Source organism: Trachypithecus francoisi, unplaced genomic scaffold, assembly GCF_009764315.1.
Source record: "Trachypithecus francoisi isolate TF-2019V2 unplaced genomic scaffold, Tfra_2.0 Lachesis_group7, whole genome shotgun sequence".
Lineage (NCBI taxonomy): Eukaryota > Metazoa > Chordata > Mammalia > Primates > Cercopithecidae > Trachypithecus > Trachypithecus francoisi.
Genome location: NW_022681472.1, coordinates 22,808,700 through 22,820,584, shown reverse-complemented (window position 1 = coordinate 22,820,584; position 11,885 = coordinate 22,808,700). Strand labels below are relative to the sequence as shown.

The 11,885-nt window shown below is 43.6% G+C and overlaps 1 protein-coding gene across 4 annotated transcripts in view; it reads left to right on the top strand.

Moving 5' to 3' along the window:
• Positions 1-994: 994 nt before the first annotated feature.
• Positions 995-11,885, top strand: part of ARFGEF1 (ADP ribosylation factor guanine nucleotide exchange factor 1) — a 147,501-nt gene continuing 136,610 nt past the window's right edge. For 2 of the 4 annotated variants that reach the window (XM_033202255.1, XM_033202252.1), the window contains exon 1: positions 995-1,630. In XM_033202255.1, the coding sequence (XP_033058146.1) occupies positions 1,507-1,630 (124 nt within the window). In that variant the 5' untranslated portion in view covers positions 995-1,506. The remainder of the gene's footprint in view (positions 1,631-11,885) is intronic. The other 2 variants (XM_033202253.1, XM_033202254.1) reach the window with 2 other exon arrangements.

Genomic DNA, 11,885 nt, shown 5'->3' with positions numbered 1-11,885 from the left:
AGAACAAAACAGTGACAGATGCATAGTAAACACTAGGGAACTTGTGTGGATGGAGCCACAGTAGCTTAGAACTCGGAGATGTGACCCTAGATCACCATATAAAATGTTTGCATATATTTTTATGGTATTCTTTTTCTGCTCAGAAGGAAATTGTAGAAATTAAATACTGCAGAAATTTGAGTTCTACACTCAGACTAATGCAAACACATGGTCACGTGTGCTAATGTTTGTACTTAAAGCTTTTCCATTCTAAACTTGTTAATCTGTTTGTACTTAAAGCTTTTCCATTCTAAACTTGTTTACATGTCCTGGACTAAATCTTAGTATTAAAGGCACAGAAACACAGGGCTCTAAGGGACCTCATTCACAACCATTCACCTTAACTGAGTCGATTCCGAAGGGACCTGAAGTCTACAGTTGACTGATTCATCCGACAGAGAGAGAAAAAAGTGAAACATTTTAGAACTCTTATCAATAGGTTTTGGCTTACTTTTCCCAAAACAGAATCCTCCCTGAGGTAGTCGGAGAGCACAGTCCTGGATAGCACTTCCGTGCACCGGGGAAGGAGGAAATTTTAGAGTCCAGTGATGCAGGCGGCAACCCAGTGTGGCTGAGAACGGGCGATGCGGGTGTTCCTGTGACCCCTGGAATGCAAAGGATTGCACCCCCATCAGAAAGTTAGAGAAGCCGATGCAGAGTAGCCAGAAGTCCTGTTCATTCGACAGGAGCAGGGGTGCCGAGTTGGGGGGGGAATCTGTTCTCCCGCAACTCGGCCGCAGCCAAGAGTCCGAAGTGCTGGGCGCGGCGCCACCAGAGGCCCGCCACGCCCCACGCCACCCTGCAGGCGAACGCTGGAGGCCCCACCGGGCCGCCGTAGCGCTGCGGCTCGGGCCGCTCCTTCCGCGCCGCCCTCCGCCCCCAGCCTCCCGGCGCCGCGGCAGCTCTGGGCAGGCAGCGCCGCCGCCGCCGCCGCTTCCTCCTCTGCAGCCGTTCGGCCGCTGCGTGACGCGTCGTTTCCTCCCAACATGGCGGCCGGGACAGGTCGGCGGTGATGGAGGCCAGTTCGCGGCCGCGGCGGGTGCTAATCCCCACAGTAGCCAGGGTAGCCCTCCTCTCGCGGTGCCTGTGAGAGCCGCTGCCACCTAGTCCCTCAGTTCCCGGCAGACAGCCGCCCAGGCCGGGCTTCCTTACTGCCGCCAGGGCCCGAGGGACGAGTGAGAGGGGCGGCCGGGACGCGACCCCCGGGCCGGGAGAAGCTGAGGCCCGACAGGCGCGGCCCTCGACGTACGGCTTCTCGGGCGCGGCGAGGACCTCGACGCCCCTCGCCGGCACCGCGGCTGGTCCCGCTCGCCCGCCCTTTCCTGATCCTGCCGCTGCCCTCCACGCCTCCACTCCCCCACCTCCACCCCCTCTCCTTTCTCTCTTCTCTTCCTTCTTTTCCTCCTCCTCCCCTCCAGCCGCTGGGAGCCGCGGGTCGGACGAGCCGCCGCCTCCTTCTCTGCGTCCATGTATGAGGGGAAGAAGACGAAGAACATGTTCCTGACCCGGGCCCTGGAGAAGATACTGGCCGACAAGGAAGTGAAGAAGGCGCATCACTCCCAGCTGCGCAAAGCTTGCGAGGTGGCGTTAGGTGAGTGGGGAGGAGGCCCGGGGGATGGGGTGCTTGTTGTGGGGCGGGGGGACAAGGGGGGCACCCGTGGGGGGCTGGGGTCGCCCGGGGCTTGTCCGAGGCCGGCGCTTCTGACCTCGGGGAGCCCTCGCGGAGCCCTCTGCTCCCTGTCTGGAGTTGACAGGAACTCGGCTGGATGTGGGGCAGAGGCAGGGTAGAGGAGGAAGGGCAGTGAGCTGGGCTCGGGAAACGCGGCCGGGCTTAGGATTGCGGGGCACCTGGGTTCGAGGGATCGACTTGAGAGTGAGGATTTTGTTGGTGGTCCGTGAGGTGCGGACTGGATACCACCCTTTGTGACGAAGCGGAAGATGAGCTGTTGTTTATTAGCTTGGAAATTGAGGTGGGGCCGGTATGTCAAGATTGGGCGTGGGAAAGGTTCCATATCATAATTAACAATAACTTTTTCGTTTAGCGAGGTACTTTGGGGAGATAGGCTGCTGAAGTTGTTTCCTTGTTGACAGTCTTGAGAAGGGGTTTGCAAGAGGTGCAGCCCGTTCTGACATCTCTCCGCCTCCGCCACAGGAAAAACATAGAGTAATATTGTATCTGACTGGGCTGACCTGGAAGAACAAGTCCGGTGGTTAAGGGGTGGGGGTGGCGGCGTGAAAGCAGGGAAGCAAAGAACCTTTAGATAAAATGGCTTTAGGTGACAAGGGAAGGGAGGGTTTGAAATGAGGAAAATGAAAAAGACAATGACACCCACTAGCCACATGTCTGGACAGTGGCAGCTGCTCTCAAGCTTGAACTGTGATTTATAGTTCAGATGGAAGAGATCTAGTGTAATGAAGCCGGCAGCAGGGAAAATCTAAACAATACCTCCTCCCTATGAGGTTAGGCAGATAAGGAATTGTTAAAGGGGGAACATTGTTAGATCTATTGCATCCATCAAAGATGAAATCGTTTGAGAGACCAAAACATTTAACACAAAGATGCATTCCTAATGCTTACATTTTATAGCACTGGAAATACACTAAGTCAAATTGGCAAGAAAAGGAAACTTGCTAAATGGGCTTTGGAAAAAAGCCTTCTTGAAAGGGAAAAAATCCACAATAACTTAAAGTATGCTAAAGTTAAGGAGTCAAGACAACTTAAAATTAGTTTTTAATTATTAAAATAAATAGAAGACTACTATTTGCTGTCATATACCGTAGTTTTTTTCCCCCTAGATCGTTAAAATTGGTAATATGAAAAAGGTCAAGGAAATTTCATCTTAAAAAATTTGAATGTGTAGTATAAGGGGCTTAAGTTTATTTTTTCACCTTACTCATCGACTTGAAGTTTGCATTTTGTTATTTTTGTTGGTAACAAAAGACTGTTCCCCGTGTATGAGAAGACCGTTGTCTAGTGGCAGAAACTGTATTTATAGCTAGATCCTGAAAGGAATAATTAAATTGGGGTGGGACTGGGGAGAAAGTGATTTTAGAAGTTTTAAAAGAATTGTTATATGTAGGTTTATAAATTACTTGAAGGTGAAAGAACTTTAGAGAGATTCAAATTAAAGTTTAAAATTGGCTGGGCGCGGTGGCTCAAGCCTGTAATCCCAGCACTTTGGGAGGCCGAGACAGGTGGATCACGAGGTCAGGAGATCGAGACCATCCTGGCTAACATGGTGAAACCCCGTCTCTACTAAAAAATACAAAAAATTAGCCGAGCGAGGTGGCAGGCGCCCAGCTACTCGGGAGGCTGAGGCAGGAGAATGGCGTGAACCTGGGAGGCGGAGCTTGCAGTGAGCTGAGATCCTGCCACTGCACTCCAGCCTGGGCGACAGAGCGAGACTCCGTCTCAAAAAAAAAAAAAAAAAAAAGTTTAAAATTTTTGTTTGTTGAGACAGGGGCTTGCTCTGTCACAGTGGCAAAATCAGTGTGAAGCGCAATGGCACAATCAGTGCTCACTGCCACCTCAAACTCCCAGGATCAGGCATTCCTCCTGCCTCAGCCTCCCAAGGAATTGGGGCTTCAGGCACACCGCCACACCTGGCTCAATTTTTTTTTTTTTTTTGGGTAGAGATGGCGGTCTCTCTATATTGTCCAGGCTGGGCTCCAAATCTGGGCTCAAGAGATCCTCCCACCTTGGCCTCCCAAAGTGCTGGGTTTATAGGTGTGAGCTACCTCTCCTGGCCTTAATTTTTTGTAATTCAGGTTTTTCATGTTACAACATATTTTTAATACATTGAATTGTAAGTATCAGACTGAAGAAATGGAGTGTGTTGTGTGTATGTATATATTTTCCTTCTCCAAAACGGTAACATAAATGAGCATATTTTAATGCTTATTTTAATGCCTACTGGAATGACAGAGATCCTATATTTAAATCCCAGTTGTGTTACGTTGTAGTATTTAGCAAGTCCCTGGGCCTTAAGTTTTCTGTAAAATTGGGGTATTGAACTTAACGATTGTATGGTCACATCTCTAATGTGCCATGAATGTGATTGCACTGTCCTGTTAACTCATGCATTGGGTATTCCCTACCACTCATGAACATCATCTTTAGAGGGCCTATGTAGGGCTCTAAATGGTCCTTGCCATTTCTGGAGGTAGGGATTACCTGATATGTGTGCCAACTGTAGCAGGGTTGTCTATTCCAGATTTTGCCAGTTTTTACTTTTTTGCCCCTTCTGTATACTCAGTAGAAGCTTGTTATGAGGAATGTGACTACCCAGGGAGGGGCTAGGCATCACAGTACTTTATTTACTTGAGATGTATAAGGCATTTTTTCCCACATTTCACAAAGTTACATTTAGCCTCTGACAAAGCAAAATCTCAGTAATCTCATGGTAGCTAATCCCTGGTGAACTTTGTTTCTTCCCTTGCAGTCTATCTACATCACAACCCAAACATAAATTGTTAAGGATAACTCATTTTGTCTTTGCAGAAAATATGTCATGCAGGAAGATGGTATTCCCACAGATATATTGTCCTTGAAAACCATTTGAGACTTATCTTCTCCACTTCACTATTGAGACCTGGGCCAGGCCCACTTTGATCTGTTGGTAATCTGTGTGGCCATCAAGCAGGATGGGAAAGCAAACTGAAAAGGCCTGATTTAGTCCTGTCGTGTCTATAGATTGTGAGTGGGTGGGTGTTGGATGGTGGAGATACAGAGGTCAGTTTGTGGGTGGTGTTATAACCCTTCTAAATACCCACATGTATGTCTTCATTCTTTCCCCAGATATTTATTGAGCATACAGCTGAAGGGAGATGGACAGTAAACAGGAAAATACATAGTATGTCAGACTTTTAATCCTTTTTTGTTTGAAAATCATTGTATTGGCATGTGAGTAGATTTCAGAGTATTGCCATTCAAAATTAATTCAGCTACGTTTTAATATGGCCAATTATAGATGGATTTTCTGTAAACCATACTCATGAAATTACAGCTTATCGTGTATTCTTAAAACTTTTTTTTGCTAAAAAGTATAACTTATGAAACAGCATCTACATTAGGGGAGATTTCACTTCATTAAAACAGAATCCATTCTCAAAGACACTATATCAAGGAACTTTTATCTTCACAGAAAGAAAAATAGACTTTTAAAGGGATGCAGAGTTAATGTAAAACGTTTTTCAGATTTTCTTATGTTAGACTTTATTTTGAAGTAAAGAATGGTTAAAAAAGAAATAATCCCCGCCCCCCCCACACACACTGTTACAACTGATGTGAAGGCCACAGGTCCAGGAACAGCTCCAGGTTGCCCTCTTTTGGTACCTGCCCTACTACAGCTCTCTGCAGAGAGAGGGAGTCTAGGCTGCCCTAGCTTAGCCTGATCCATTCCTGCTCTCGAGAATCCTGACTTAAAAATAGTCTGGCCATCTGCTGGCAGATGAGACAACAGCTGAGCTATTTTTAGTTTCAAAGAATTTAGGATTGTTGTGGGATTGGGCTTGAAGGTAGCATTGTTTATCTGCTAGGGAGGGTGCAGTTGGCACTTATTCCAGTAAGGCCTCTAAGTTTCAGGAGTTTCTTTTATGTTAGGATTGTGAGTAGTTCAACTTACGCTTTCTAACATCGAGTATGAAAATACTCTGCAAATATTAGGATGAAAGAGTTCAAGTTTGGAAACTGGCACTGATACAGAATAACAGTGAAAGAGGTGAAGAGCTGACCAGAAGAAGGTTTTAAAGGGAAGGGGAAGGCATATACTGGCAGTGATAAGGGTGGGTTCCCAGGAGGTATATGGGAAAATAATGGAGACAAAATTGTTAGGAAAGTAATTTTTGCATCAGACAGGGTATGAATTTATATTGTTCATCATATTATAAAGTGATCCTGTTGACTTAGTTTTCTTATATAAGAGTCTATTACCTATAATTATAGTTTCATCCAGAAATACAATATTGAGACTCAAACTTTTCAGAACTTGCTTCCTTCTGCACCTTTAATCCCACCCTTATTTTTGTTGGTGGTGTTATAAAAAAGATATGTGGGTGGAGGGGAAATTACCTGAATGCTTTGGGCCCTGTGTTTGTGCTACTTTTGGTAACTATTTTCATCACTCTTCACCATTTATGAAAAAATGATTTATCCCCAAACAATATCCTGTGAACACCTTAATTTAAAATATTTTAAACATCAGTGAACACCTTAATTATAATTTAAATCCATTAACAAATCTCTGTTTAAGCCTCCTTTGATATCTAAAGTAAAAGGTGTTTTCAGTAAGCCAAGCTACCTGAATTTTTGAGATGGGTAGAAGAGTATAATTAATGACATAACTGAAAGATTGATCCTATTTGCATTTGTTCTTTTCTTTCACATTTCAGATTTGTTTTTAGAACACTTGCTCCAGAATAGTGTTGAATAAAATAAATGTAGACTACAAGTTCTTAGAGAAGCTCTTTGAAGAAAATAAGTTTGGGTTGAAAAAATAAGGTTGGATTACAGTGTATAATCTATTTCCATTTGAGAAATTTATAATGCATGTGAACATAGTTAAGATTCTGAAAAGTCCTCCAAGAAAGACACCTGCTGAATTTTGTTTAATGAAGATTTTCCTGAATTTATGTGATCCTTTTTCATTGTCTGCTAACTCAGTTAACTCCCGTAGGATATGTTGTTCCTTGGAAGTTACGTTGGTACACTGGGGAAAGAAGGGCAAGTACAATAACCCTAACTACTGGTGAGACCATCTTCCAGAAGAGGTTTGGGGAAACCAGTACACAAACCTGTGTTTCTCTAAACAGGTTTGGGGAAAGCAGTCGATGTGTTGATAGTGTGGGAAGGAGAAGAAAGTACGAAATAAGGAGCAGGAGAAATATCGACATCAGAGGACTATTTGCTGACTAGCTTTCTTTCCCACCCCATCTAGGGGCAGGTAACTCATTTGTATCTCCTGTTAAGGTTTAACTTAGAAAATTGTGAATGAGAAATCATTTGGGGAAGTATTCGTCATAATATTCCTCACATAATGGAGGAAGGATATTTGAAAAGGAAAAAATATGCTTGAGTAAGTTATTGTTGTCATTCCAAACTAGGTATATATTTCAGTCAGGTATTTGTTGAACTCCTCATATGTGCCAGGTACTACTTCATTGCTGGGTATACAGCAGTGAACCAAACATACTTTCATAGAACACACATTCTAGTAGGGTGAGGGTGATAGTAACAACCTTATATCATCAGAAGAAAGAGTTCAGAAAGTTAAAGGGAAAAGGGTGGGAGTGCTGATTTAGTTAGAGTTGTCAGGAAAGTCCTATCTGTGAGATGACATTTGAGCAGAGAAGTGACGAAAGTGAGGGATTTAGTCTTTCAGATGCTTGGATAAAATAGAATCAGGGGAAACAGCAAGATGGTTGTGTGCTTGGTGTGTTTCAGGATGCAAGGAGGCTTATGTGGCTGGGAGAGAGAGAGAGAGAAAGATAGGAGGGGGAGGGCAGATTTGGGATTTTAGTGACAGCATGCTTATATTTTTAAAGGCTCACTGTGGCCAGAGACCATGGGGACTTAGACTAGGTTGGTGGTAGTGGAAAGAGTGATAATTGTGTGCAGTTAGAATATATTTTGGAATCCACAGGATTTGCTGATGGGTTGGTTGACAGAGGGGATGGCATCCAGTCTTGTAGCCAGAGCTTCAGGGTAGGGGAAGATGGCATTCACCTCAATGGGGAACACTAGGATAGAAAAAGCCTTTGGGAAATAGGTTTTTATATAGTAAAATATTTTCATCCTGCCTTTTATATGTATTTAAAATGTTTTAATGATAGAATTTTCTGATGATAGGATATTTTCTACTGAGAATAACACAAAATAATTTCAATTTTGTTTTGTCGATTTTTTTTTTTTTTTTTTTTTTGAGACAGAGTCATGCTCTGTCACCCAGGCTGGAGTGCAGTGGCGCGATCCTGGCTCACTGCAAGCTCTGCTTCCTGAGTTCCTGCTATTCTCCTGCCTCAGCCTCTCCAGTAGCGCCACCACGCCTGGCTGATTTTTTTTTTTTTTTGTAATTTTAGTAGAAACAGGGTTTCACCATGTTAGCCAGGATGGTCTCGATCTCCTGACCTCATGATCTGCCTGCCTCGGCCTCCCAAAGTGCTGGGATTACAGGCGTGAGCCACCACGCCCAGCCTGTCTTGTCAGGTTTTTTGCAGGGAGGTTTTTTACCAAAGAAATGAGCCTTTCACTTGTCTGGTTCTTTTCCTGGAGTAGGAATTTTGTGAATGTAATTAGTGAAAGACCTCGAGGTGAAATTGAGATCCTCAACTTAGGGCCTTTAGGTGGGCCCTAAATCCAGTGAATGGTGTCCTTGTAAGGAAGAGGGCGGATTCTTCCCTGGAGCCTTTGGATGTAGCATAGCTCTGCTGCGACCTTGATTTTAGATTTTGGTCCACCAGAACTATGAGAGGAAATTTCTGTTGTTTTAAGCCACCAAATTTATGGTAATTTGTTAAGGCAGCCTTAGGAAATGAATGCAAGTTCCCTTTTTATCCTAACTTTTCAGACCCATTTTGATTTCTTTATTCAACTTTCCACTTGTAGAGTCTATTATATGTATGTTTACACAATACAATCCTGTCTTTGGTTCATCTCTGAGTGTTTCATGAATCTAGAAAGCAGTTATTCTGAGGCTTTAGTGTGTTACAAGTAGAGGCTCTTGAAAAGCTTCTTAAAAGGTCTGAGCTCAGGTATTCAAAAGTACTTAAAAAATTTTGTGTTCTGCTCTTGATATTTTGTTTTGCTTAGACTTGATATAACTAAATTTGTTTATATAACCTATGTTATCTTTTCATTCAGAAAAGTCTTTGAAAATCTTTAAAATGGCTGGGTGCAGTGGCTCACGCCTGTAATCCCAGCACTTTGGGAGGCCAAGGCGGGTGGATCATGAGGTCAGGCATTGGAGACCAGCCTGGCCAACATAGTGAAACTCCATCTCTACTAAAAATACAAAAAGTTAGCTGGGCGTGGTGGTGGTGGGCGACTGTAATCCCAGCTACTTAGGAGGCTGAGGTAGGAGAATGGCTTGAACCTGGAAGGTGGAGGTTGCAGTGAGCCAAGATGGTGCCACTGCACTCCAGCCAGGACGACAGTGTGAGACTTTGTCTCAAAAAAAAAAAAAAGAAAAAATCTTTAAAATATTTCATATTACCACTGGCAGTGTCTTTAGGAAACTCCATGTGAGGCTATTAATTTTTCTTAACAAAAATGTGTGCACTGAGGCTTCATTTAATCAGCTGTTTAACAATCCTCATCTGTCAGAACTTTGCTAAGAAATGAAATAATAAAAATATAAGCAAAGCACATATCATGAAGGCCAAGTACTTTATATAAAAGATAATCTCTATGACTTTTAGTCTGTATACTTTTATAATTCCAGTAAGTTTGGGAATTTAATATTTTTTATAAATGAATCCTTCAAATCATTTTCAAAAGTGCAAGTACAACAATAAAAATTTACTATGATACAGGGCCGGGCGCGGTGGCTCAAGCCTGTAATCCCAGCACTTTGGGAGGCCGAGGCGGGCGGATCATGAGGTCAGGAGATTGAGACCATCCTGGCTAACACAGTGAAACACTGTCTCTACTAAAAATACAAAAAATGAGCCAGGCGTGGTGATGGGCGCCTGTAGTCCCAGCTACTCGGGAGGCTGAGGCAGGAGAATGATGTGAGCCCAGGAGGCACAGCTTGCAGTGAGCAGAGATTGCGCCACTGCACTCCAGCCTGGGCGACGGAGTGAGACTCTGTCTCAAAAAAAAAAAAAAAAATTTACTGTGATACTCTTAGCTGGAGATAACCACTGTTAACTTTTTGAAAAACAACTTTCTGATGAATGATTTACATACTATAGTATTTACTTTTTTTGAGTGTAATGATTTTTGGTAAGTTTACTGAATTATGCAGCCATCAGCATTAAATCCAGTTTTAGAACATTTCCATTACTTCAATAAGATCCGTAGTGCCCTTGTTGTCACCCCTAGCTTCAGGCATTCACTAATCTATTTAATGTCTTTAGAGTTGCATTTTCTGGACATTTCATGAAATGCAGTTATACACAGGTGGTCGTTAGTGTCTGGTTTCTTTCAGTCTGTTTTTGAGGTTCATTCGTGAAGTTTGTATCCACACCTCATTTCCTTTTATTGATGAAAAGCATTCCATTGTTTAGATATCCTATATTTTGCTTATCCATTTACCAGTTGATGGATATTTGGGTTGAATGAATAATACTGCCACCAATATTTATGTGTAAGTCTTTGTGTGGACGTAAACTTTTATTTCTCCTAGGTAGACAAACTGGGAAGGGAATTGGTGGGCCACATGATAAATTTATGTTTAACTTTTCAAGAAACTTTTTTTTTTTTTTTTTTTTTGAGACGGAGTCTCGCTCTGCCGCCCAGGCTGGAGTGCAGTGGCCGGATCTCAGCTCACTGCAAGCTCCGCCTCCCGGGTTCACGCCATTCTCCTGCCTCAGCCTCCCGAGTAGCTGGGACTACAGGCGCCCGCCACGTCGCCCGGCTAGTTTTTTGTATTTTTAGTAGAGACGGGGTTTCACCATGTTAGCCAGGATGGTCTCGATCTCCTGACCTCGTGATCCGCCCGCCTCGGCCTCCCAAAGTGCTGGGATTACAGGCTTGAGCCACCGCGCCCGGCTCAAGAAACTTTTTAAGAAACTGCTAAATTCTTTTCCAAAGTGCCTGCACCATCTTACATACCCACCGGCAGTGTGTGAGGCTTCCTGTTTCTCCAAATTCTCACCAATATTTGTTAATGCCTTTTTATTTTAAGCCATCCTAGTTGTTATGATGAAGTGTTACTTCATTGAAACACTGTTAACTTTTTGAAGTACAGATTAAATACCGGAAATGCTTGGGATGAAAAATGTTTTCAATTTTGAGTTTTTTTGGATTTTGGAATATTTGCATATACATAATGAAATATCTTGGGGATGAGATTGAAGTCTAAACACAGAATTCACTTATGTTTCACATACACCTTATACACATAATCCAAAGGTAATTTTATGCACTGTTCTTTTTTTTTTTTTTTTTGGAGACGGAGTTTAGCTCTTGTTGATCAGGCTGGAGTGCAATGGTGCAATATCAGCTCACTATAACTTCCACTTCCCAGGTTCAAGTGATTCTTCTGTCTCAGCCTCCCAAGTAACTGGGATTACAGGCATGCACCACCATGCTCAGCTAATTTTGTATTTTTAGTAGAGACGGGGTTTTGCCATGTTGGCCACTCTGGTTTCAAACTCTGACCTCAGTTGATCCACTAGCCTTGGCCTCCCAAAGTGCTGGGATTACAGGCATGAGCCACTGCACCTGGTCTTATGCACTGTTCTTAATTTTGTGCGTGAAACAAAATTTTTTGTTTGTTTTTGAGATGGAGTCTTGCTCTGTCGTCCAGGCTGGAGTGCAGTGGTGTGATCTCCGCTCACTGCAAGCTCCGTGGCCTCCCAGTTCACGCCATTCGCCTGCCTTAGCCTCCCAAGAAGCTGGGACTATGGGCGCCTGCCACCATGCCCAGCTAATTTTTTTTGTATTTTTAGTAGAAACAGGGTTTCACCGTGTTTGCCAGGATGGTCTCCATCTCCTGACCTCGTGATCCGCCCGCATCGGCCTCCCAAAGTGCTGGGATTACAGGCGTGAGCCACCGTGCCCGGCTGAAACAAAATTTTGACTGTCTTTTGACTGTGACCCATCACATGAGATCACATTTGGAATTTTTCACTTCTGTCTTCATGTCAGTTCTCAAAAAGTTTCAGATTTTGGAATATTTCAGATT